The sequence below is a fragment of the Oncorhynchus keta genome, unplaced genomic scaffold, assembly GCF_023373465.1.
Source record: "Oncorhynchus keta strain PuntledgeMale-10-30-2019 unplaced genomic scaffold, Oket_V2 Un_contig_1509_pilon_pilon, whole genome shotgun sequence".
NCBI classification, from domain to species: Eukaryota; Metazoa; Chordata; class Actinopteri; order Salmoniformes; family Salmonidae; genus Oncorhynchus; species Oncorhynchus keta.
In genome coordinates, this window is record NW_026279127.1 from 422,424 (window position 1) to 448,597 (window position 26,174).

A 26,174-nucleotide genomic window follows, 5' to 3' on the forward strand; every position below is an offset into this window, starting at 1 on the left:
TTATCGGGTGTAATAGGTTACAATAGAGCTCGGTGCTTATTATCGGGTGTAATAGGTTACAATAGAGCTCAGTGCTTATTATCGGGTGTAATAGGTTACAACAGAGCTCGGTGCATATTATCGGGTGTAATAGGTTACAATAGAGCTCGGTGCTTTTTATCGGGTGTAATAGGCTACAATAGAGCTCGGTGCTTATTATCGGGTGTAATAGGTTACAATAGAGCTCAGTGCTTATTATTGGGTGTAATAGGTTACAACAGAGCTCGGTGCTTATTATCGGGTGTAATAGGTTACAATAGAGCTCGGTGCTTTTTATCGGGTGTAAAAGGTTACAAAATCCGACTTTTTGGATATGATGGTAATGTTGTTAGAGAAAGACCCCAGTGAACGATTCAGAGCATGAAGAATCACATTTGTCTTGGTAAAATGTGTTTTATTACATAAGGAACTGCAGTTTCATCACCAAAGCGCGTTTTCACCCACTCTGGGCAGAGTGGTGGACACCCTATAATATAGAGTTCTTGCTTCTCTCTCCTCCATCTGTCCTCTCCTCCATCTGTCCTCTCCTCCATCTGTCCTCTCCTCCCTCTGTCCTCTCCTCCCTCTGTCCTCTCCTCCATCTGTCCTCTCCTCCATCTGTCCTCTCCTCCATCTGTCCTCTCCTCCATCTGTCCTCTCCTCCATCTGTCCTCTCCTCCATCTGTCCTCTCCTCCATCTCTCTCCTCCCGCTTCCTCTCTCCTTCCTCTCTCCTCCTCATTCCTCTCTCCCTCATCTGTCCTCTCCTCCTTCCTCTCTCCTTTCTCCTCCCGCTTCCTCTCTCCTTCCTCTTCATTCCTCTATCCTCCCTCTCTCCTCCATCTGTCCTCTCCTCCATCTGTCCTCTCCTCCATCTGTCCTCTCCTCCATCTCTCTCCTCCCTCTGTCCTCTCCTCCATCTCTCTCCTCCTGCTTCCTCTCTCCTTCCTCTCTCCTCCTCATTCCTCTATCCTCCCTCTCTCCTCCATCTGTCCTCTCTTCCATCTGTCCTTTCCTCCCTCTCTCTCCTTCCTCTCTCCTCCTCATTCCTCTATCCTCACTCTCTCCTCCATCTGTCCTCTCCTCCTTCCTCTCTCCTTCTTTCTCCTCCCCCTTCCTCTCTCCTCCCTCTCGCTTCCTCCTTCCTCTATCCTTCTCTCTCTTCCCCCTTCCTCTATCTTCCCTCTCTCCTCCCCCTTCCTCTCTCTTCCCTCTCTCCTCCCGCTTCCTCTCTCCTCCTCCTTCCTCTATCCTCCCTCTCTCCTCCCCCTTCCTCTATCCTTCTCTCTCCTCCCCCTTCCTCTATCTTCCCTCTCTCCTCCCGCTTCCTCTCTCCTCCTCCTTCCTCTATCCTCCCTCTCTCCTCCCCATTCCTCTCTCCTCCCTCTCTCCTCCCCCTTCCTCTCTCCTCCCTCTCTCTTCCTCCTTCCTCTATCCTCCCTCTCTCCTCCCTCTCTCTTCCTCCTTCCTCTATCTGTCCTCTCTCCTCCCCCTTCCTCTCTCATGCATCTGTCCTCTCTCCTCCCCCTTCCTCTCTCCTCCCTCACTCTGCCCTTTCCTTCTCTCCAGGCCCGTGAGTCAGTGTTAACCCTTTCGTCTGGTCAAACCCTTCTGAAGAGAGAAGTGTCAGAGCACCGTGACGCCCTAGAGAAGATGGCTGCCTTAAACGAATCCTTAGCCAAGGACAAGAGAGAGCTCAACGCCCAGGCACTACAGGTATACATTAACCCTGAGGCCCAGCCTCTACAGGTAGACATTAACCCTGAGGCCCAGCCTCTACAGGTAGACATTAACCCCGAGGCCCAGCCTCTACAGGTAGACATTAACCCCGACGCCCAGCCTCTACAGGTAGACATTAACCCCGACGCCCAGCCTCTACAGGTAGACATTAACCCCGACGCCCAGCCTCTACAGGTAGACATTAACCCCGACGCCCATCCTCTACAGGTAGACATTAAGCCCTACAGGCAGACATTAACCCCGACGCCCACGCCCAGCCTCTACAGGCAGACATTAACCCCGACGCCCAGCCTCTACATTAACCCCGAGGCCCAGACGTTAACCCCGAGGCCCAGCCTCTACAGGTAGACATTAACCCCGAGGCCCAGCCTCTACAGGTAGACATTAACCCCGAGGCCCAGCCTCTACAGGTAGACATTAACCCCGAGGCCCAGCCTCTACAGGTAGACGTTAACCCCGAGGCCCAGCCTCTACAGGTAGACATTAACCCCGAGGCCCAGCCTCTACAGGTAGACATTAACCCCGAGGCCCAGCCTCTACAGGTAGACATTAACCCCGAGGCCCAGCCTCTACAGGTAGACATTAACCCCGAGGCCCAGCCTCTACAGGTAGACATTAACCCCGAGGCCCAGCCTCTACAGGTAGACGTTAACCCTGAGGCCCAGCCTCTACAGGTAGACATTAAGCTTTGTTGCACTTTTACATAGACGTTGAACATGACATGTCCACTGTCAAATACATAAATTACTGCGTCTGAATATGCTGCTGAACTGTCTCAGACATCTGCTCTTACCCTCAAGCTTGAGATGGAGATGGCTGACCTCCAGGTCCAGCTACAGGGACTAGAGTCAAAGGTCGTGACCCTTCGTAGGGAGCTTCACACCCAGTCCAATGAGAGCACAGAGTTAAGGTAGGTCATGATGTGACTTCCTCAAAGTAGACAGACCTTTATGTCCATTACATCTGGTTTGAAGACTAAATATGAAAATTAATTTTCCTCAGTGCCCGTCTGTGAGGGCTGATTGGTGATCGTGATAGTTCCATCAGTGTTCTGTAATAGGCTGTGTGTGACAATCAATCGATATCTTATCAATCAATGTATTTGGGTGTGTACAGGACTCGTAGAAGATCAGAGCTCAGCTCCCTGCAGCAGCTCAGGGACAGAGAGAGGGAGCTGGAGAGAGAGGTGGAGACCATACGACACGAGAAGGAGAGAGAGGTGGAGACCCTACGGGAGGAGAAGGAGAGAGAGGTGGAGACCATACGGGAGGAGAAGGAGAGAGAGGTGGAGACCCTACGGGAGGAGAAGGAGAGAGAGGTGGAGACCCTACGGGAGGAAAGAGGAAGGGTTGGAAAACGACTGGAAGAGGTGAAGGAGAACAGTAGAGTCTTCCTCTGTCTGGTTTGTGTTGCTTCTACTCACTTGATTATTTTATTGTTCTTGATGTGGGTCACAGCTGTCTGTGCAGCACGGTGCAGTGTGTGGGGAGTTGAGAGGTCTGCAGGCAGAGCTGTGCCAAGCGACAGAGCAGCAGAGGAGGGCAGAGAGAGAGACTGAGGAACTACTAAGAGAGAACCAGGATGTGGTGGGGACTGTCCTCTCACTGGAGAAAGAGAGAGACCAGCTGGGGCAGGACATTGAGGAACTCAGGTGAATATACTTTTCATACTTTACAAAAGTATAAAGGAAAAGTTAAAAGCTGAAAATCCCCCTGTAGTCAGTCTATGTAAAAGGCTTGACAGTTTGTCCTCCCCCTGTAGTCAGTCTATGTAAAAGGCTTGACAGTTTGTCCTCCCCCTGTATAATCAGTCTATGTAAAAGGCTTGACAGTTTGTCCTCACCCTGTAGTCAGTCTATGTAAAAGGCGTGACAGTTTGTCCTCACCCTGTAGTCAGTCTATGTAAAGGCTTGACAGTTTGTCCTCCCCCTGTATAATCAGTCTATGTAAAAGGCTTGACAGTTTGTCCTCCCCTGTAGTCAGTCTATGTAAAGGCTTGACAGTTTGTCCTCACCCTGTATAATCAGTCTATGTAAAGGCTTGACAGTTTGTCCTCCCCCTGTAGTCAGTCTATGTAAAGGCTTGACAGTTTGTCCTCACCCTGTATAATCAGTCTATGTAAAAGGCTTGACAGTTTGTCCTCCCCCTGTAGTCAGTCTATGTAAAGGCTTGACAGTTTGTCCTCCCCCTGTAGTCAGTCTATGTAAAAGGCTTGACAGTTTGTCCTCACCCTGTATAATCAGTCTATGTAAAAGGCTTGACAGTTTGTCCTCACCCTGTATAATCAGTCTATGTAAAAGGCTTGACAGTTTGTCCTCACCCTGTAGTCAGTCTATGTAAAGGCTTGACAGTTTGTCCTCACCCTGTATAATCAGTCTATGTAAAAGGCTTGACAGTTTGTCCTCACCCTGTAGTCAGTCTATGTAAAAGGCTTGACAGTTTGTCCTCCCCCTGTAGTCAGTCTATGTAAAAGGCTTGACAGTTTGTCCTCCCCCTGTAGTCAGTCTATGTAAAGGCTTGACAGTTTGTCCTCACCCTGTATAATCAGTCTATGTAAAGGCTTGACAGTTTGTCCTCCCCCTGTAGTCAGTCTATGTAAAAGGCTTGACAGTTTGTCCTCCCCCTGTAGTCAGTCTATGTAAAGGCTTGACAGTTTGTCCTCACCCTGTATAATCAGTCTATGTAAAGGCTTGACAGTTTGTCCTCCCCCTGTAGTCAGTCTATGTAAAAGGCTTGACAGTTTGTCCTCCCCCTGTAGTCAGTCTATGTAAAAGGCTTGACAGTTTGTCCTCACCCTGTAGTCAGTCTATGTAAAGGCTTGACAGTTTGTCCTCCCCCTGTATAATCAGTCTATGTAAAAGGCTTGACAGTTTGTCCTCCCCCTGTAGTCAGTCTATGTAAAGGTTTGACAGTTTGTCCTCACCCTGTATAATCAGTCTATGTAAAGGCTTGACAGTTTGTCCTCACCCTGTATAATCAGTCTCTGTAAAAGGCTTGACAGTTTGTCCTCCCCCTGTATAATCAGTCTATGTAAAAGGCTTGACAGTTTGTCCTCCCCCTGTAGTCAGTCTATGTAAAGGCTTGACAGTTTGTCCTCCCCCTGTAGTCAGTCTATGTAAAGGCTTGACAGTTTGTCCTCCCCCTGTATAATCAGTCTATGTAAAAGGCTTGACAGTTTGTCCTCCTCCTGTAGTCAGTCTATGTAAAAGGTTTGACAGTTTGTCCTCACCCTGTAGTCAGTCTATGTAAAAGGCTTGACAGTTTGTCCTCACCCTGTAGTCAGTCTATGTAAAAGGCTTGACAGTTTGTCCTCCCCCTGTAGTCAGTCTATGTAAAAGGCGTGACAGTTTGTCCTCACCCTGTAGTCAGTCTATGTAAAAGGCGTGACAGTTTGTCCTCCCCCTGTAGTCAGTCTATGTAAAAGGCGTGACAGTTTGTCCTCACTAGGTAGTAGTGCTAGTAGCATCGTAGTGCTAGTAGCATCGTAGTGGTAGTAGTATTGTTGTGGTAGTAGTGCTAGTAGCATCGTAGTGGTAGTAGTATTGTTGTGGTAGTAGTGGTAGTAGCATCGTAGTGCTAGTAGCATCGTAGTGCTAGTAGCATCGTAGTGCTAGTAGCATCGTAGTGGTAGTAGTATTGTTGTGGTAGTAGTGGTAGTAGCATCGTAGTGGTAGTAGTATTGTTGTGGTAGTAGTGCTAGTAGCATCGTAGTGGTAGTAGTATTGTTGTGGTAGTACCGCTAGTAGCATCGTAGTGGTAGTAGTATTGTTGTGGTAGTAGTGCTAGTAGCATCGTAGTGGTAGTAGTATTGTTGTGATCGTAGTGGTAGTAGTATTGTTGTGGTAGTAGTGCTAGTAGCATCGTAGTGGTAGTAGTATTGTTGTGGTAGTAGTGGTAGTAGCATCGTAGTGGTAGTAGTATCCTTGTGGTAGTAGTGCTAGTAGCATCGTAGTGGTAGTAGTATTGTTGTGGTAGTAGTGCTAGTAGCATCGTAGTGGTAGTAGTATTGTTGTGGTAGTAGTGCTAGTAGCATCGTAGTGGTAGTAGTATTGTTGTGGTAGTAGTGGTAGTAGCATCGTAGTGGTAGTAGTATTGTTGTGGTAGTAGCATCGTAGTGGTAGTAGTATTGTTGTGGTAGTAGTGGTAGTAGCATCGCAGTGGTAGTAGCATCGTAGTGGTAGTAGCATCGTAGTGCTAGTAGCATCGTAGTGGTAGTAGTATTGTTGTGGTAGTAGTAGTAGTAGCATCGTAGTGGTAGTAGTATTGTTGTGGTAGTAGTGGTAGTAGCATCGTAGTGGTAGTAGTAGTGTAGTCGTAGTAGTAGTGTTGTGGTAGTAGCATCGTAGTGGTAGTAGTATTGTTGTGGTAGTAGTGGTAGTAGCATCGTAGTGGTATTAGCATCGTAGTCGTAGTAGTATTGTTGTGGTAGTAGTGGTATTAGCATCGTAGTCGTAGTAGTATTGTTGTGGTAGTAGTGGTAGTAGCATCGTAGTGGTATTAGCATCATAGTCGTAGTAGTATTGTTGTGGTAGTACTGGTAGTTGCATCGTAGTAGTATTGTTGTGGTAGTAGTCGTAGTAGTATTGTTGTGGTAGTAGTGGTAGTAGCATCGTAGTCGTAGTAGTATTGTTGTGGTAGTAGCATCGTAGTAGTATTGTTGTGGTAGTAGTGGTATTAGCATCGTAGTGGTATTAGCATCGTAGTGGTATTAGCATCGTAGTCGTAGTAGTATTGTTGTGGTAGTAGCATCGTAGTAGTATTGTTGTGGTAGTAGCATCGTAGTAGTATTGTTGTGGTAGTAGTGGTATTAGCATCGTAGTCGTAGTAGTATTGTTGTGGTAGTAGCATCGTAGCAGTATTGTTGTGGTAGTAGTGGTATTAGCATCGTAGTCGTAGTAGTATTGCTGTGGTAGTAGCATCGTAGTAGTATTGTTGTGGTAGTAGCATCGTAGTAGTATTGTTGTGGTAGTAGTGGTATTAGCATCGTAGTGGTATTAGCATCGTAGTCGTAGTAGTATTGCTGTGGTAGTAGTAGTAGTAGCATCGTAGTGGTAGTAGTATGGTTGTGGTAGTAGTGGTAGTCGTAGTAGTAGTGTTAGCATCGTAGTCGTAGTAGTATTGCTGTGGTAGTAGTAGTAGTAGCATCGTAGTAGTATTGTTGTGGTAGTAGTAGCATCGTAGTAGTATTAGCATCGTAGTCGTAGTAGTATTGTTGTGGTATTAGCATCGTAGTGGTATTAGCATCGTAGTCGTAGTAGTATTGCTGTGGTATTAGCATCGTAGTCGTAGTAGTATTGCTGTGGTAGTAGTATTGTTGTGGTAGTAGTGGTATTTAGCATCGTAGTGGTATTAGCATCGTAGTCTAGTAGTATTGCTGTGGTAGTAGCATCGTAGTGGAATTAGCATCGTAGTCTAGTAGTATTGCTGTGGTAGTAGCATCGTAGTGGTATTAGCATCGTAGTCTAGTAGTATTGCTGTGGTAGTAGCATCGTAGTGGTATTAGCATCGTAGTCTAGTAGTATTGCTGTGGTATTAGCATCGTAGTGGTATTAGCATCGTAGTGGTATTAGCATCGTAGTGGTATTAGCATCGTAGTGGTATTAGCATCGTAGTGGTATTAGCATCGTAGTCGTAGTAGTATTGCTGTGGTATTAGCATCGTAGTGGTATTAGCATCGTAGTGGTATTAGCATCGTAGTCGTAGTAGTATTGCTGTGGTATTAGCATCGTAGTGGTATTAGCATCGTAGTCGTAGTAGTATTGTTGTGGTAGTAGCATCGTAGTGGTATTAGCATCGTAGTCTAGTAGTATTGTTGTGGTAGTAGTGGTATTAGCATCGTAGTCTAGTAGTATTGTTGTGGTATTAGCATCGTAGTCTAGTAGTATTGTTGTGGTATTAGCATCGTAGTGGTATGAGCATCGTAGTCGTAGTAGTATTGCTGTGGTAGTAGCATCGTAGTAGTATTGTTGTGGTAGTAGTGGTATTAGCATCATAGTGGTATTAGCATCGTAGTCGTAGTAGTATTGCTGTGGTAGTAGCATCGTAGTGGTATTAGCATCGTAGTCGTAGTAGTATTGCTGTGGTAGTAGCATCGTAGTGGTATTAGCATCGTAGTCTAGTAGTATTGTTGTGGTATTAGCATCGTAGTGGTATTAGCATCGTAGTGGTATTAGCATCGTAGTGGTATTAGCATCGTAGTCGTAGTTGTATTGCTGTGGTATTAGCATCGTAGTGGTATTAGCATCGTAGTGGTATTAGCATCGTAGTCGTAGTAGTATTGCTGTGGTATTAGCATCGTAGTGGTATTAGCATCGTAGTCGTAGTAGTATTTTTGTGGTAGTAGCATCGTAGTGGTATTAGCATCGTAGTCGTAGTAGTATTGTTGTGGTAGTAGCATCATAGTGGTATTAGCATCGTAGTCTAGTAGTATTGCTGTGGTATTAGCATCGTAGTGGTAGTAGCATCGTAGTGGTATTAGCATCGTAGTCTAGTAGTATTGTTGTGGTATTAGCATCGTAGTGGTATTAGCATCGTAGTGGTATTAGCATCGTAGTCGTAGTAGTATTGCTGTGGTATTAGCATCGTAGTGGTATTAGCATCGTAGTGGTATTAGCATCGTAGTGGTATTAGCATCGTAGTGGTATTAGCATCGTAGTGGTATTAGCATCGTAGTCGTAGTAGTATTGCTGTGGTATTAGCATCGTAGTGGTATTAGCATCGTAGTCGTAGTAGTATTGTTGTGGTAGTAGCATCGTAGTGGTATTAGCATCGTAGTCGCCGTAGTATTGTTGTGGTAGTAGCATCATAGTGGTATTAGCATCGTAGTCTAGTAGTATTGCTGTGGTATTAGCATCGTAGTGGTAGTAGCATCGTAGTGGTATTAGCATCGTAGTCTAGTAGTATTGTTGTGGTAGTAGTGGTATTAGCATCGTAGTGGTATTAGCATCGTAGTGGTATTAGCATCGTAGTGGTATTAGCATCGTAGTGGTATTAGCATCGTAGTCGTAGTAGTATTGCTGTGGTATTAGCATCGTAGTGGTATTAGCATCGTAGTCGTAGTAGTATTGTTGTGGTAGTAGCATCGTAGTGGTATTAGCATCGTAGTCGTAGTAGTATTGTTGTGGTAGTAGCATCATAGTGGTATTAGCATCGTAGTCTAGTAGTATTGCTGTGGTATTAGCATCGTAGTGGTAGTAGTATCGTAGTGGTATTAGCATCGTAGTCTAGTAGTATTGTTGTGGTATTAGCATCGTAGTGGTATTAGCATCGTAGTCGTAGTAGTATTGCTGTGGTATTAGCATCGTAGTGGTATTATCATCGTAGTGGTATTAGCATCGTAGTGGTATTAGCATCGTAGTGGTATTAGCATCGTAGTCGTAGTAGTATTGCTGTGGTATTAGCATCGTAGTGGTATTAGCATCGTAGTCGTAGTAGTATTGTTGTGGTAGTAGCATCGTAGTGGTATTAGCATCGTAGTCGTCGTAGTATTGTTGTGGTAGTAGCATCATAGTGGTATTAGCATCGTAGTCTAGTAGTATTGCTGTGGTATTAGCATCGTAGTGGTAGTAGCATCGTAGTGGTATTAGCATCGTAGTCTAGTAGTATTGTTGTGGTAGTAGTGGTAGTAGCATCGTAGTCGTATTGTTGTGGTAGTAGTGGTATTAGCATCGTAGTGGTATTAGCATCGTAGTCGTATTGTTGTGGTAGTAGTGGTATTAGCATCGTAGTGGTATTAGCATCGTAGTCGTAGTAGTATTGTTGTGGTAGTAGTGGTATTAGCATCGTAGTGGTATTAGCATCGTAGTCTAGTAGTATTGCTGTGGTATTAGCATCGTAGTGGTATTAGCATCGTAGTCTAGTAGTATTGCTGTGGTATTAGCATCATAGTGGTATTAGCATCGTAGTCTAGTAGTATTGCTGTGGTATTAGCATCGTAGTGGTAATAGCATCGTAGTGGTATTAGCATCGTAGTCTAGTAGTATTGTTGTGGTAGTAGTGGTATTAGCATCGTAGTGGTATTAGCATCGTAGTCGTAGTAGTATTGTTGTGGTAGTAGTGGTATTAGCATCGTAGTGGTATTAGCATCGTAGTCGTATTGTTGTGGTAGTAGTGGTATTAGCATCGTAGTGGTATTAGCATCGTAGTCTAGTAGTATTGTTGTGGTAGTAGTGGTATTAGCATCGTAGTGGTATTAGCATCGTAGTCTAGTAGTATTGTTGTGGTAGTAGTGGTATTAGCATCGTAGTCGTATTGTTGTGGTAGTAGTGGTATTAGCATCGTAGTGGTATTAGCATCGTAGTAGTATTGTTGTGGTAGTAGTGGTATTAGCATCGTAGTCGTATTGTTGTGGTAGTAGTGGTATTAGCATCGTAGTGGTATTAGCATCGTAGTCTAGTAGTATTGTTGTGGTAGTAGTGGTATTAGCATCGTAGTGGTATTAGCATCGTAGTCTAGTAGTATTGTTGTGGTAGTAGTGGTAGTAGCATCGTAGTGGTATTAGCATCGTAGTCTAGTAGTATTGTTGTGGTAGTAGTGGTATTAGCATCGTAGTGGTATTAGCATCGTAGTCTAGTAGTATTGTTGTGGTAGTAGTGGTATTAGCATCGTAGTGGTATTAGCATCGTAGTCTAGTAGTATTGTTGTGGTAGTAGTGGTATTAGCATCGTAGTGGTATTAGCATCGTAGTCTAGTAGTATTGTTGTGGTAGTAGTGGTATTAGCATCATAGTGGTATTAGCATCGTAGTCTAGTAGTATTGTTGTGGTAGTAGTGGTATTAGCATCGTAGTGGTATTAGCATCGTAGTAGTATTGTTGTGGTAGTAGTGGTATTAGCATCGTAGTGGTATTAGCATCGTAGTCTAGTAGTATTGTTGTGGTAGTAGTGGTATTAGCATCGTAGTAGTATTGTTATGGTAGTAGTGGTATTAGCATCGTAGTGGTATTAGCATCGTAGTGGTATTAGCATCGTAGTCTAGTAGTATTGCTGTGGTATTAGCATCGTAGTGGTATTAGCATCGTAGTAGTATTGTTGTGGTAGTAGTGGTATTAGCATCGTAGTGGTATTAGCATCGTAGTCTAGTAGTATTGTTGTGGTATTAGTGGTATTAGCATCGTAGTGGTATTAGCATCGTATTCTAGTAGTATTGCTGTGGTATTAGCATCGTAGTGGTATTAGCATCGTAGTCTAGTAGTATTGTTGTGGTAGTAGTGGTATTAGCATCGTAGTGGTATTAGCATCGTAGTCTAGTAGTATTGTTGTGGTAGTAGTGGTAGTAGCATCGTAGTGGTATTAGCATCGTAGTCTAGTAGTATTGCTGTGGTAGTAGTGGTATTAGCATCGTAGTGGTATTAGCATCGTAGTAGTATTGTTGTGGTAGTAGTGGTATTAGCATCGTAGTGGTATTAGCATCGTAGTCGTATTGTTGTGGTAGTAGTGGTATTAGCATCGTAGTGGTATTAGCATCGTAGTCTAGTAGTATTGTTGTGGTAGTAGTGGTATTAGCATCGTAGTGGTATTAGCATCGTAGTCTAGTAGTATTGTTGTGGTAGTAGTGGTATTAGCATCGTAGTGGTATTAGCATCGTAGTGGTATTAGCATCGTAGTGGTATTAGCATCGTAGTCTAGTAGTATTGTTGTGGTAGTAGTGGTATTAGCATCGTAGTGGTATTAGCATCGTAGTCTAGTAGTATTGTTGTGGTATTAGCATCGTAGTGGTATTAGCATCGTAGTCTAGTAGTATTGCTGTGGTATTAGCATCGTAGTGGTATTAGCATCGTAGTCTAGTAGTATTGTTGTGGTCTCTCCCTGTATGTATGAGTTGTATTTGTCTCTCCAGGATCCTGACGGTCTCACAGCAGCACCAGTTAACCCAGGCCCAGCAGCAGGTCTCAGGGCTGGAGGTAGAGAGTAGGCAGCTGCAGATCCAGGTCACCACTCTGCTCCAGACCAAGGATGTGATGCAGGGTGAGCAGTGACACTTGTTGCCTTAAAGATGAATACCAATTTCCATTTGGCAGGAAGACATAATATTCTTGGAGCCTACTTCCAGAATCTAAGCCTACTGTAGCCTACCATGAAAATATGACAAAAGTGCCACAGATTTACCTCTCTGTGAGTTGGGTTCTCCAGACCCCATCAAATGACAGAACCAGCCCATTTAATCACATCTTGTATGTGTTCATTTTCAACAGTTATTCAACTCATCATGGCTTCGTTGTATTGGTCCTTGATATCTCTATCTTCCAGGGGAGGTCCAGTGTCTGAGGGGAGAGATGGAGAGAGGGAGGAGCCAGACAGAGAAGGAGAAACAGGAGGAGCGAGAGGAGAGAGAGAGGAGCCAGAGAGAGAGTGAGGTCTGGCAGGCTGACCTGGAAAGGCTGCAGGTACTGGTAGATCAGACAACAGAGAAAGGGACAAGACAAGAGGAGGAACGGAGAGAAGAGAGGGAAGGATGGCAGAGAGAGAGGATGGCATTGAGCTCGGAGCTGGGGCACAGAGATGGAGAGGTGGTGGCGATGAAGAACAGGATGGAGGGTTTGGAGAAGGAGAAGGAGGAGATGTCGTGTCTGTTGGAGGAGAGAGACGCAGAGCTGGAGAGACTAACCATAGAACACAAGAGCCACCAACACAGAGAGAGAAAACTGAAGGAGGAGGGGGAGAGATGGAGAGAGAAAGCAGAGGAGGGAGAGAGATGGAGGGAGAAAGCAGAGGAGGGAGAGAGATGGAGAGAGAAAGCAGAGGAGGGAGAGAGATGGAGAGAGAAAGCAGAGGTGGGAGAGAGATGGAGAGAGAAAGCAGAGGAGGGAGAGAGATGGAGAGAGAGAGCAGAGGAGGGGGAGAGATGGAGGGAGAAAGCAGAGGAGAGAGCAGAGGAGGGGGAGAGATGGAGGGAGAAAGCAGAGGAGGGGGAGAGATGGAGGGAGAGAGCAGAAAAGAGAGCAGAAGAGGTAGAGAGATGGAGAGAGAAAGCAGAGGAGGGAGAGAGATGGAGAGAGAAAGCAGAGGAGGGAGAGAGATCGAGAGAGAAAGCAGAGGAGAGAGCAGAGGAGGGGGAGAGATGGAGGGAGAGAGCAGAAGAGGTAGAGAGATGGAGGGAGAAAGCAGAGGAGAGAGCAGAAGAGGGGGAGAGATGGAGGGAGAAAGCAGAGGAGAGAGCAGAAGAGGGGGAGAGATGGAGGGAGAAAGCAGAGGAGAGAGCAGAAGAGGGGGAGAGATGGAGGGAGAAAGCAGAGGAGAGAGCAGAAGAGGTAGAGAGATGGAGAGAGAAAGCAGAGGAGGGAGAGAGATGGAGAGAGAAAGCAGAGGAGGGAGAGAGATGGAGAGAGAAAGCAGAGGAGAGAGCAGAGGAGGGGGAGAGATGGAGGGAGAGAGCAGAAAAGAGAGCAGAAGAGGGGGAGAGATGGAGGGAGAAAGCAGAGGAGAAAGCAGAGGAGAGGGAGAGAGAATATGAGAGACTGAGTCAGAGGCTCACTGAAAAAGAGAAGAATAACAGTGAACAACTAAAGGCTGTGAAAAGAGAGAGTGACAAGATAGCAGAACAACTGAAAAAGGAGGAGGTAGATGGAAGGAAGAGATTAGAGAAGATAGAGGAACTGAAAACTAGAATGATCTCACTGGAGGAAGAAAGAGACAATCTGGAGGCAGAACTGAAGAAAACTGAACTATTGGAGAACAAGATGTTTGCCGCGGAGAGAGAGAACTCACAGCTCAGAGAGAGGGAGAGAGAAAGATACCAGGAGGAGAGTCTGAGAAAGAGGAGGAAGGAGTCGGAGGGAAGGGAGAGATTAGAGAAGATAGAGGAACTGAAAACTACAATAATCTCACTGGAGGAAGAAAGAGACAATCTGGAGAGGGAAATGGTGGAAATGAGTCAGAGGTTTAAAGAAACAGAGAATAAAGAGAGTAAACAACTGAAAGACAGAAGAAGAGAGATGGAGAAGGTGGCAGAAGTTCTGAGAACAAGGGAAGGAGAGATGAGAAAGAGAGAGGAGGAGATGACAGAGCTGAAAGCCATGATCATCTCTCTGGAGGAAGAGTTGAAGGACATTGAGATATTAAAGGGAAACCTTCAGGCTTTAGAAGAGGTCAACACCAAACTCCGCGACAAGGAGATAGAGGAAAAGACGAAGACGGAAAAGAGAGAAGCAGAAGAGAGGGAGAGGGCGGAGAGATTGAAAGAAGAGCTGACACAGAAAGACGTGGAGGTACAGGAGGTGAAGAACAGGATGGAGGGATTGGAGAAGGAGAGGGAGGAGATGTCGTGTCTGTTGGAGGAGAGAGACACAGAGCTGGAGAGACTAACCGTAGAACACAAGAGCCACCAACACAGAGAGAGAAAACTGAAGGAGGAGGGGGAGAGATGGAGAGAGAAAGCAGAGGAGGGAGAGAGATGGAGAGAGAAAGCAGAGGAGGGAGAGAGATGGAGAGAGAAAGCAGAGGAGGGAGAGAGATGGAGAGAGAAAGCAGAGGAGGGAGAGAGATGGAGAGAGAAAGCAGAGGAGGTAGAGAGATGGAGAGAGAAAGCAGATGAGGGAGAGAGATGGAGAGAGAAAGCAGAGGAGGTAGAGAGATGGAGAGAGAAAGCAGAGGAGGTAGAGAGATGGAGAGAGAGAGCAGAAGAGGGGGAGAGATGGAGGGAGAGAGCAGAAGAGGGGGAGAGATGGAGGGAGAGAGCAGAGGAGGGGGAGAGATGGAGGGAGAAAGCAGAAGAGGGGGCGAGATGGAGGGAGAAAGCAGAGGAGAGATCAGAGGAGGGGGAGAGATGGAGGGAGAGAGCAGAGGAGGGGGAGAGATGGAGGGAGAAAGCAGAGGAGGGGGAGAGATGGAGGGAGAGAGCAGAAAAGAGAGCAGAAGAGGGAGAGAGATGGAGGGAGAAAGCAGAGGAGGGGGAGAGATGGAGGGAGAAAGCAGAGGAGAGGGAGAGAGAATATGAGAGACTGAGTCAGAGGCTCACTGAAAAAGAGAAGAATAACAGTGAACAACTAAAGGCTGTGAAAAGAGAGAGTGACAAGATAGCAGAACAACTGAAAAAGGAGGAGGTAGATGGAAGGAAGAGATTAGAGAAGATAGAGGAACTGAAAACTAGAATGATCTCACTGGAGGAAGAAAGAGACAATCTGGAGGCAGAACTGAAGAAAACTGAACTATTGGAGAACAAGATGTTTGCCGCGGAGAGAGAGAACTCACAGCTCAGAGAGAGGAGAGAGAAAGATACCAGGAGGAGAGTCTGAGAAAGAGGAGGAAGGAGTCGGAGGGAAGGGAGAGATTAGAGAAGATAGAGAACTGAAAACTACAATAATCTCACTGGAGGAAGAAAGAGACAATCTGGAGAGGGAAATGGTGGAAATGAGTCAGAGGTTTAAAGAAACAGAGAATAAAGAAGTAAACAACTGAAAGACAGAAGAAGAGAGATGGAGAAGGTGGCAGAAGTTCTGAGAACAAGGGAAGGAGAGATGAGAAAGAGAGAGGAGGAGATGACAGAGCTGAAAGCCATGATCATCTCTCTGGAGGAAGAGTTGAAGGACATTGAGATATTAAAGGGAAACCTTCAGGCTTTAGAAGAGGTCAACACCAAACTCCGCGACAAGGAGATGAAGACGGAAAAGAGAGAAGCAGAAGAGAGGGAGAGGGGAGATTGAAAGAAGAGCTGACACAGAAAGACGTGGAGGTACAGGAGGTGAAGAACAGGATGGAGGGATTGGAGAAGGAGGGAGGAGAGTCTGTTGGAGGAGAGAGACACAGGTAGAACACAAGAGCCACCAACACAGAGAGAGAAAACTGAAGGAGGAGGGGGAGAGATGGAGAGAGAAAGCAGATGAGGGAGAGAAATGGAGAGAGAAAGCAGAGGAGGGAGAGAGATGGAGAGAGAAAGCAGAGGAGGTAGAGAGATGGAGAGAGAGAGCAGAAGAGGGGGAGAGATGGAGGGAGAGAGCAGAAAAGAGAGCAGAAGAGGGGGAGAGATGGAGGGAGAGAGCAGAAAAGAGAGCAGAAGAGGGAGAGAGATGGAGGGAGAAAGCAGAGGAGGGGGAGAGATGGAGGGAGAAAGCAGAAGAGGGGGAGAGATGGAGGGAGAAAGCAGAGGAGGGGGAGAGATGGAGGGAGAAAGCAGAGGAGGGGGAGAGATGGAGGGAGAAAGCAGAAGAGGGAGAGAGATGGAGGGAGAAAGCAGAGGAGAGAGCAGAAGAGGTAGAGAGATGGAGGGAGAGAGCAGAGGAGGGGGAGAGATGGAGGGAGAGAGCAGAGGAGAGGGAGAGAGAATATGAGAGACTGAGTCAGAGGCTCACTGAAAAAGAGAAGAATAACAGTGAACAACTAAAGGCTGTGAAAAGAGAGAGTGACAAGATAGCAGAACAACTGAAAAAGGAGGAGGTAGATGGAAGGAAGAGATTAGAGAAGATAGAAGAACTGAAAACTAGAATGATCTCACTGGAGGAAGAAAGAGACAATCTGGAGGCAGAACTGAAGAAAACTGAACTATTGGAGAACAAGATGTTTGCCGCGGAGAGAGAGAACTCACAGCTCAGAGAGAGGGAGAGAGAAAGATACCAGGAGGAGAGTCTGAGAAAGAGGAGGAAGGAGTCGGAGGGAAGGGAGCGAGAGGAGAGACTGAGAGGAAAGCTGGAGCTGAGAGAAGGAGAGGTTGAGGTCTTGAGAGTGAAGTTGATTGTCTTAGAAGAAGAGAGGGATGAGGGGAAGAGAGAGCAGCAGACACTAGAGGGGAAGATAGAGAGACAGATGGCTCAGCTGAGGGAAAGAGAAGAGGAGGTAGAGAAACTGAGGGAGGAGGAAGAGAAGGCCGGGGCTAGGCTACAGCAGAGCGAGGAAGAGTTGAGAAATCTGAAAGACAGAATGCACCAGTCAGAGCTCTCAGAGAAACACGTCTCAGACCTTCTGATAGAGACGGAGTGTTTACTCGAGACCGAGAGGAGTCAGAGCAGAGACAGGGATAAAGCACTACACCTGGCCAAGGAGGAGAGGGAGAGAGAACGGGCACAGGAAACAGAGCAGCACAACGGGAGACTGGAAGAGGAGGTGAAGAAATGGAAAGAAAGAGTGGAGGAACGGATAAAAGAAGTAGCAAGGCTCTCACAGCTCCTGAAGGAGAGAGAGGAGGAGGACTTTAGGGTGACAGCGATAGAGAGCGGTGGAGAAAGACAGAGACAGAAGGAGGAACTGAAAAGGAGTGAGGAGGAGAGGGAGAGACAGGAGGATGTTTTGAGGAGGAACAAGGAGGAGAGGGAATGGTTGGGTGCCCAGCTGAAAGAGGAGCAGACGGAGGGAGAGAGACTGAGGTCCAGACTAGAGGAGGTGCAGAGAGGACAACGCCTCCTGCAGGAGGATAGAGGATGTCGCGTAGAGAGGCTGGGGGCTCAGGTTAAAGCCCTGGAGGAGGAGAGAGACCACCTCTTAGCTGAGATCAGGAAGAAGGAGAGAGAGGCTGGAATCCTGAAGGATGAGACTCACAGAGAGAGGAGAGAGAAGGAGAGGACTGGCTCCTCACTGAGAAGGATGGAGGAGGAGTTGAAGGAGAGCAGGGAGGCGCTGGCCCTCCGTCTGGCCACCCTGAAGGAGCAGGGAGCAGAGATGACCAGGATCAGGGAGAGAAGCAGGAAGGAGGTGCAGGAGAAGGAGGGGGACAACCAGAAGATGAGAGAGGGGCTGAAGACAGCCATGCAGGAGATGGCTACCCTGAACCAGCTGCTGGAGGAGAGCCACAGGGAGGGGGAGAGGCTAAGGAGCCTCCTGCAGAAGAGGAAAGAGGAGATGGTGAAGAGCAGGGAGGAGAGCCTGCGTGCTGCCCGGGGGGAGGTGGAGGAGCTGCGAGGGAGGACCAGGGCTGTGGAGCAAGAGAAAAGGGAGGTGGAGAGAAAGCTCAGAGACAGAGAGGAGGAGATGGAGGAGGCAGTGAGAGAGAAGGACAGGAGACAGAAGGAGATGGAGGAGGTGTTGGGAGAGAAGGAGGCTGAGCTGACCACCACCAGGGCTAGACTGGATGTCCTGGAGGAACAGAGGACAGAGCTCAGATGTCTGGCTGCTGAGAAGGCAGTTACACAGCTCAGAGAGAGAATCAGAGTGGTGGAGGGAGAGATGGAGGGAGTGAGAGAAGAGAAGAAGTGCGAGATCGAGAGTCTTCAGCGAAAGATGGAGACGTTGAAACAGGAAGAGGAGGAGAGGAGGGAGAGTCTGAAACTAAGGGAGCAGGAGAGCCTGAGGCGTGTAGAGTTAGTCACGGACATGCTGAGAGAGAGGGAGACGGAGCTGGAGAGGGTGAGAGAGAAAGCTTACAGAGAGGAGAAAGGTCAACTGGAGGAGAGGAAGAGAGACACAGAGGAAGTGAAACTGCAGAGTCTGGAGAAAGAAGAGACAGATGAACAGAGGAGACTGATAGAGCCTGGGGAACAAAGGGAGGCGACAGACCAGAAGAGAGGAGAAAGAAGTCGGGAGGGTCCAGGAAGAGAGGTCTGGCTTCAGGACGAGGTAGATACTCTGAGGAAGAGCGTGTCCTCCCAGCTCCTGGACACAGAGGAAAGGGAGAGACTGTTGAGACAGAGAGAAGAGGAGGGCCAGGAGAGTCTTAGACTGTTGAGACAGAGAGAGACAGAGCTTTACACCCTGAGAGAGAGAGTAGAGGAACTCGGTAAGGACAGAGACCGTGTCACAGCTGCCCTGGAGAAGACTGAGGCTACCATGATTGGCTACCGGGACAGAGCCCACCAACAGGAGCAAAGCAGAGGGGCGGGATCTGAGGTTAGTACAACTCCTCTCTATGGCTGCGCCCCAAATGACCCCTATGGACCCTGGTCACTAGTAGTGCACTATACAGGGAATAGGGTTCCATAGGGCGCTGGTCTATAGTAGTGCACTATATAGGGAATAGGGTTCCATAGGGCGCTGGTCTAAAGTAGTGCACTATATAGGGAATAGGGTTCCATAGGGCGCTGGTCTAAAGTAGTGCACTATACAGGGAATAGGGTTCCACAGGGCTCTGGTCTAAAGTAGTGCACTATATAGGGAATAGGGTTCCATAGGGCGCTGGTCTAAAGTAGTGCACTATACAGGGAATAGGGTTCCACAGGGCTCTGGTCTAAAGTAGTGCACTATATAGGGAATAGGGTTCCATAGGGTGCTGGTCAACAGTAGTGCACTATACAGGGAATAGGGTTCCATAGGGCTCTGGGATGCATCCCATTTGGGATGCAAACCACTGTCAATATTTGTCCTTCGAGCTGGACACAGTTAGGTAAAGGATGTGGTCTGGTGTCTGTAGGTAAAGGATGTGGTCTGGTGTCTGTAGGTAAAGGATGTGGTCTGGTGTCTGTAGGTAAAGGATGTGGTCTGGTGTCTGTAGGTAAAGGATGTGGTCTGGTGTCTGTAGGTAAAGGATGTGGTCTGGTGTCTGTAGGTAAAGGATGTGGTCTGGTGTCTGTAGGTAAAGGATGTGGTCTGGTGTCTGTAGGTAAAGGATGTGGTCTGGTGTCTGTAGGTAAAGGATGTGGTCTGGTGTCTGTAGGTAAAGGATGTGGTCTGGTGTCTGTAGGTAAAGGATGTGGTCTGGTGTCTGTAGGTAAAGGATGTGGTCTGGTGTCTGTAGGTAAAGGATGTGGTCTGGTGTCTGTAGGTAAAGGATGTGGTCTGGTGTCTGTAGGTAAAGGATGTGGTCTGGTGTCTATAGGTAAAGGATGTGGTCTGGTGTCTGTAGGTAAAGGATGTGGTCTGGTGTCTGTAGGTAAAGGATGTGGTCTGGTGTCTAGGTAAAGGATGTGGTCTGGTGTCTGTAGGTAAAGGATGTGGTCTGGTGTCTGTAGGTAAAGGATGTGGTCTGGTGTCTGTAGGTAAAGGATGTGGTCTGGTGTCTGTAGGTAAGGAGGATGTGGTCTGGTGTCTGTAGGTAAAGGATGTGGTCTGGTGTCTGTAGGTAAAGGATGTGGTCTGGTGTCTGTAGGTAAAGGATGTGGTCTGGTGTCTGTAGGTAAAGGATGTGGTCTGGTGTCTGTAGGTAAAGGATGTGGTCTGGTGTCTGTAGGTAAAGGATGTGGTCTGGTGTCTGTAGGTAAAGGATGTGGTCTGGTGTCTGTAGGTAAAGGATGTGGTCTGGTGTCTGTAGGTAAAGGATGTGGTCTGGTGTCTGTAGGTAAAGGATGTGGTCTGGTGTCTGTAGGTAAAGGATGTGGTCTGGTGTCTGTAGGTAAAGGATGTGGTCTGGTGTCTGTAGGTAAAGGATGTGGTCTGGTGTCTGTAGGTAAAGGATGTGGTCTGGTGTCTGTAGGTAAAGGATGTGGTCTGGTGTCTGTAAAGGATGTGGTCTGGTGTCTGTAGGTAAAGGATGTGGTCTGGTGTCTGTAGGTAAAGGATGTGGTCTGGTGTCTGTAGGTAAAGGATGTGGTCTGGTGTCTGTAGGTAAAGGATGTGGTCTGGTGTCTGTAGGTAAAGGGCGTGGTCTGGTGTCTGTAGGTAAAGGATGTGGTCTGGTGTCTGTAGGTAAAGGATGTGGTCTGGTGTCTGTAGGTAAAGGATGTGGTCTGGTGTCTGTAGGTAAAGGATGTGGTCTGGTGTCTGTAGGTAAAGGATGTGGTCTGGTGTCTGTAGGTAAAGGATGTGGTCTGGTGTCTGTAGGTAAAGGATGTGGTCTGGTGTCTGTAGGTAAGGACGTGGTCTGGTGTCTGTAGGTAAAGGATGTGGTCTGGTGTCTGTAGGTAAAGGATGTGGTCTGGTGTCTGTAGGTAAAGGATGTGGTCTGGTGTCTGTAGGTAAAGGATGTGGTCTGGTGTCTGTAGGTAAAGGATGTGGTCTGGTGTCTGTAAAGGATGTGGTCTGGTGTCTGGATGTGGTCTGGTGTCTGTAGGTAAAGGACGTGGTCTGGTGTCTGTAGGTAAAGGACGTGGTCTGGTGTCTGTAGGTAAAGGATGTGGTCTGGTGTCTGTAGGTAAAGGATGTGGTCTGGTGTCTGTAGGTAAAGGATGTGGTCTGGTGTCTGTAGGTAAAGGATGTGGTCTGGTGTCTGTAGGTAAAGGATGTGGTCTGGTGTCTGTAGGTAAAGGATGTGGTCTGGTGTCTGTAGGTAAAGGATGTGGTCTGGTGTCTGTAGGTAAAGGATGTGGTCTGGTGTCTGTAGGTAAAGGATGTGGTCTGGTGTCTGTAGGTAAAGGATGTGGTCTGGTGTCTGTAGGTAAAGGATGTGGTCTGGTGTCTGTAGGTAAAGGATGTGGTCTGGTGTCTGTAGGTAAAGGATGTGGTCTGGTGTCTGTAGGTAAGGGACGTGGTCTGGTGTCTGTAGGTAAAGGATGTGGTCTGGTGTCTGTAGGTAAAGGATGTGGTCTGGTGTCTGTAGGTAAAGGATGTGGTCTGGTGTCTGTAGGTAAAGGATGTGGTCTGGTGTCTGTAGGTAAAGGATGTGGTCTGGTGTCTGTAGGTAAAGGATGTGGTCTGGTGTCTGTAGGTAAAGGATGTGGTCTGGTGTCTGTAGGTAAAGGATGTGGTCTGGTGTCTGTAGGTAAAGGATGTGGTCTGGTGTCTGTAGGTAAAGGATGTGGTCTGGTGTCTGTAGGTAAAGGATGTGGTCTGGTGTCTGTAGGTAAAGGATGTGGTCTGGTGTCTGTAGGTAAAGGATGTGGTCTGGTGTCTGTAGGTAAAGGATGTGGTCTGGTGTCTGTAGGTAAAGGATGTGGTCTGGTGTCTGTAGGTAAAGGATGTGGTCTGGTGTCTGTAGGTAAAGGATGTGGTCTGGTGTCTGTAGGTAAAGGATGTGGTCTGGTGTCTGTAGGTAAAGGATGTGGTCTGGTGTCTGTAGGTAAAGGATGTGGTCTGGTGTCTGTAGGTAAAGGATGTGGTCTGGTGTCTATAGGTAAAGGATGTGGTCTGGTGTCTGTAGGTAAAGGATGTGGTCTGGTGTCTGTAGGTAAAGGATGTGGTCTGGTGTCTAGGTAAAGGATGTGGTCTGGTGTCTGTAGGTAAAGGACGTGGTCTGGTGTCTGTAGGTAAAGGATGTGGTCTGGTGTCTGTAGGTAAAGGATGTGGTCTGGTGTCTGTAGGTAAAGGATGTGGTCTGGTGTCTGTAGGTAAAGGATGTGGTCTGGTGTCTGTAGGTAAAGGATGTGGTCTGGTGTCTGTAGGTAAAGGATGTGGTCTGGTGTCTGTAGGTAAAGGATGTGGTCTGGTGTCTGTAGGTAAAGGACGTGGTCTGGTGTCTATAGGTAAAGGATGTGGTCTGGTGTCTGTAGGTAAAGGATGTGGTCTGGTGTCTGTAGGTAAAGGATGTGGTCTGGTGTCTGTAGGTAAAGGACGTGGTCTGGTGTCTGTAGGTAAAGGATGTGGTCTGGTGTCTGTAGGTAAAGGATGTGGTCTGGTGTCTGTAGGTAAGGGACGTGGTCTGGTGTCTGTAAAGGACGTGGTCTGGTGTCTGTAGGTAAAGGATGTGGTCTGGTGTCTGTAGGTAAAGGATGTGGTCTGGTGTCTGTAGGTAAAGGATGTGGTCTGGTGTCTGTAGGTAAAGGATGTGGTCTGGTGTCTGTAGGTAAAGGATGTGGTCTGGTGTCTATAGGTAAAGGATGTGGTCTGGTGTCTGTAGGTAAAGGATGTGGTCTGGTGTCTGTAGGTAAAGGAGGATGTGGTCTGGTGTCTGTCTGGTGTCTGTAAAGGATGTGGTCTGGTGTCTGTAGGTAAAGGATGTGGTCTGGTGTCTGTAGGTAAAGGATGTGGTCTGGTGTCTGTAGGTAAGGATGTGGTCTGGTGTCTGTAGGTAAAGGATGTGGTCTGGTGTCTGTAGGTAAAGGATGTGGTCTGGTGTCTGTAGGTAAAGGATGTGGTCTGGTGTCTGTAGGTAAAGGATGTGGTCTGGTGTCTGTAGGTAAAGGATGTGGTCTGGTGTCTGTAGGTAAAGGATGTGGTCTGGTGTCTGTAGGTAAAGGATGTGGTCTGGTGTCTGTAGGTAAAGGATGTGGTCTGGTGTCTGTAGGTAAAGGATGTGGTCTGGTGTCTGTAGGTAAAGGATGTGGTCTGGTGTCTGTAGGTAAAGGATGTGGTCTGGTGTCTGTAGGTAAAGGATGTGGTCTGGTGTCTGTAGGTAAAGGATGTGGTCTGGTGTCTGTAGGTAAAGGATGTGGTCTGGTGTCTGTAGGTAAAGGATGTGGTCTGGTGTCTGTAGGTAAAGGATGTGGTCTGGTGTCTGTAGGTAAAGGATGTGGTCTGGTGTCTGTAGGTAAAGGATGTGGTCTGGTGTCTGTAGGTAAAGGATGTGTGGTCTGGTGTCTGTAGGTAAAGGATGTGGTCTGGTGTCTGTAGGTAAAGGATGTGGTCTGGTGTCTGTATGTAAAGGATGTGGTCTGGTGTCTGTAGGTAAAGGATGTGGTCTGGTGTCTGTAGGTAAAGGATGTGGTCTGGTGTCTGTAGGTAAAGGATGTGGTCTGGTGTCTAGGTAAAGGATGTGGTCTGGTGTCTGTAGGTAAAGGATGTGGTCTGGTGTCTGTAGGTAAAGGATGTGGTCTGGTGTCTGTAGGTAAAGGATGTGGTCTGGTGTCTGTAGGTAAAGGATGTGGTCTGGTGTCTGTAGGTAAAGGATGTGGTCTGGTGTCTGTGGTCTGGTGTCTGTAGGTAAAGGATGTGGTCTGGTGTCTGTAGGTAAAGGACGTGGTCTGGTGTCTGTAGGTAAGGACGTGGTCTGGTGTCTGTAGGTAAAGGACGTGGTCTGGTGTCTGTAGGTAAAGGACGTGGTCTGGTGTCTATAGGTAAAGGATGTGGTCTGGTGTCTGTAGGTAAAGGATGTGGTCTGGTGTCTGTAGGTAAAGGACGTGGTCTGGTGTCTGTAGGTAAAGGACGTGGTCTGGTGTCTGTAGGTAAAGGATGTGGTCTGGTGTCTGTAGGTAAAGGATGTGGTCTGGTGTCTGTAGGTAAAGGATGTGGTCTGGTGTCTGTAGGTAAAGGATGTGGTCTGGTGTCTGTAGGTAAAGGATGTGGTCTGGTGTCTATAGGTAAAGGATGTGGTCTGGTGTCTGTAGGTAAAGGATGTGGTCTGGTGTCTGTAGGTAAAGGATGTGGTCTGGTGTCTGTAGGTAAAGGATGTGGTCTGGTGTCTGTAGGTAAAGGATGTGGTCTGGTGTCTGTAGGTAAAGGATGTGGTCTGGTGTCTGTAGGTAAAGGATGTGGTCTGGTGTCTGTAGGTATAGGATGTGGTCTGGTGTCTGTAGGTAAAGGACGTGGTCTGGTGTCTGTAGGTAAAGGACGTGGTCTGGTGTCTGTAGGTAAAGGACGTGGTCTGGTGTCTGTAGGTAAAGGATGTGGTCTGGTGTCTGTAGGTAAAGGATGTGGTCTGGTGTCTGTAGGTAAAGGATGTGGTCTGGTGTCTGTAGGTAAAGGATGTGGTCTGGTGTCTGTAGGTAAAGGATGTGGTCTGGTGTCTGTAGGTAAAGGATGTGGTCTGGTGTCTGTAGGTAAAGGATGTGGTCTGGTGTCTGTAGGTAAAGGACGTGGTCTGGTGTCTGTAGGTAAAGGACGGGGTCTGGTGTCTGTAGGTAAAGGACGTGGTCTGGTGTCTGTAGGTAAAGGACGTGGTCTGGTGTCTTTAGGTAAATGACGTGGTCTGGTGTCTGTAGGTAAAGGACGTGGTCTGGTGTCTGTAGGTAAAGGATGTGGTCTGGTGTCTGTAGGTAAAGGATGTGGTCTGGTGTCTGTAGGTAAAGGATGTGGTCTGGTGTCTGTAGGTAAAGGACGTGGTCTGGTGTCTGTAGGTAAAGGACGTGGTCTGGTGTCTGTAGGTAAAGGACGTGGTCTGGTGTCTGTAGGTAAAGGACGTGGCCTGGTGTCTGTAGGTAAAGGACGTGGTCTGGTGTCTGTAGGTAAAGGATGTGGTCTGGTGTCTGTAGGTAAAGGATGTGGTCTGGTGTCTGTAGGTAAAGGACGTGGTCTGGTGTCTGTAGGTAAAGGATGGGGTCTGGTGTCTGTAGGTAAAGGATGTGGTCTGGTGTCTGTAGGTAAAGGACGTGGTCTGGTGTCTGTAGGTAAAGGACGTGGTCTGGTGTCTGTAGGTAAAGGATGTGGTCTGGTGTCTGTAGGTAAAGGACGTGGTCTGGTGTCTGTAGGTAAAGGACGGGGTCTGGTGTCTGTAGGTAAAGGACGTGGTCTGGTGTCTGTAGGTAAAGGACGTGGTCTGGTGTCTGTAGGTAAAGGACGTGGCCTGGTGTCTGTAGGTAAAGGACGTGGTCTGGTGTCTGTAGGTAAAGGACGTGGTCTGGTGTCTGTAGGTAAAGGATGTGGTCTGGTGTCTGTAGGTAAAGGATGTGGTCTGGTGTCTGTAGGTAAAGGATGTGGTCTGGTGTCTGTCGGTAAAGGACGTGTTCTGGTGTCTGTAGGTAAAGGACGTGGTCTGGTGTCTGTAGGTAAAGGACGTGGTCTGGTGTCTGTAGGTAAAGGACGTGGTCTGGTGTCTGTAGGTAAAGGACGTGGTCTGGTGTCTGTAGGTAAAGGACGTGGTCTGGTGTCTAGGTAAAGGATGTGGTCTGGTGTCTAGGTAAAGGATGTGGTCTGGTGTCTGTAGGTAAAGGATGTGGTCTGGTGTCTGTAGGTAAAGGATGTGGTCTGGTGTCTGTAGGTAAAGGATGTGGTCTGGTGTCTGTAGGTAAAGGATGTGGTCTGGTGTCTGTAGGTAAAGGATGTGGTCTGGTGTCTGTAGGTAAAAGGATGTGGTCTGGTGTCTGTAGGTAAAGGATGTGGTCTGGTGTCTGTAGGTAAAGGATGTGGTCTGGTGTCTGTAGGTAAAGGATGTGGTCTGGTGTCTGTAGGTAAAGGATGTGGTCTGGTGTCTGTAGGTAAAGGACGTGGTCTGGTGTCTGTAGGTAAAGGATGTGGTCTGGTGTCTGTAGGTAAAGGATGTGGTCTGGTGTCTGTAGGTAAAGGATGTGGTCTGGTGTCTGTAGGTAAAGGATGTGGTCTGGTGTCTGTAGGTAAAGGATGTGGTCTGGTGTCTGTAGGTAAAGGATGTGGTCTGGTGTCTGTAGGTAAAGGATGTGGTCTGGTGTCTGTAGGTAAAGGACGTGGTCTGGTGTCTGTAGGTCAAGTATGTGGTCTGGTGTCTGTAGGTAAAGGACGTGGTCTGGTGTCTGTAGGTAAAGGATGTGGTCTGGTGTCTGTAGGTAAAGGATGTGGTCTGGTGTCTTTAGGTAAAGGATGTGGTCTGGTGTCTGTAGGTAAAGGATGTGGTCTGGTGTCTGTAGGTAAAGGATGTGGTCTGGTGTCTGTAGGTAAGGACGTGGTCTGGTGTCTGTAGGTAAAGGATGTGGTCTGGTGTCTGTAGGTAAAGGATGTGGTCTGGTGTCTGTAGGTAAAGGATGTGGTCTGGTGTCTGTAGGTAAAGGATGTGGTCTGGTGTCTGTAGGTAAAGGATGTGGTCTGGTGTCTGTAGGTAAAGGATGTGGTCTGGTGTCTGTAGGT

The 26,174-nt window shown here is 47.6% G+C and overlaps 1 protein-coding gene and 1 long non-coding RNA gene across 2 annotated transcripts in view; both read left to right on the top strand.

Annotated features, from left to right (window-relative positions):
• LOC118382251 (trichohyalin-like) overlaps positions 1–26,174 on the top strand; it is an 81,275-nt gene that overhangs the window by 48,385 nt on the left and 6,716 nt on the right. The window contains exons 14-22 of the mRNA XM_052502089.1: positions 1,587–1,733; positions 2,537–2,667; positions 2,874–3,126; positions 3,215–3,408; positions 11,593–11,720; positions 12,003–12,526; positions 12,557–12,703; positions 13,004–14,317; positions 15,576–18,587. Coding sequence (XP_052358049.1) covers positions 1,587–1,733; positions 2,537–2,667; positions 2,874–3,126; positions 3,215–3,408; positions 11,593–11,720; positions 12,003–12,526; positions 12,557–12,703; positions 13,004–14,317; positions 15,576–18,587 — 5,850 coding nt within the window. The remainder of the gene's footprint in view (positions 1–1,586; positions 1,734–2,536; positions 2,668–2,873; positions 3,127–3,214; positions 3,409–11,592; positions 11,721–12,002; positions 12,527–12,556; positions 12,704–13,003; positions 14,318–15,575; positions 18,588–26,174) is intronic.
• LOC127918845 (uncharacterized) lies at positions 21,949–25,982 on the top strand. The gene is made up of 6 exons (XR_008101006.1): positions 21,949–22,054; positions 23,936–24,205; positions 24,341–24,421; positions 24,692–24,799; positions 25,097–25,579; positions 25,823–25,982. It is a non-coding gene; the product is annotated as an uncharacterized LOC127918845 (long non-coding RNA).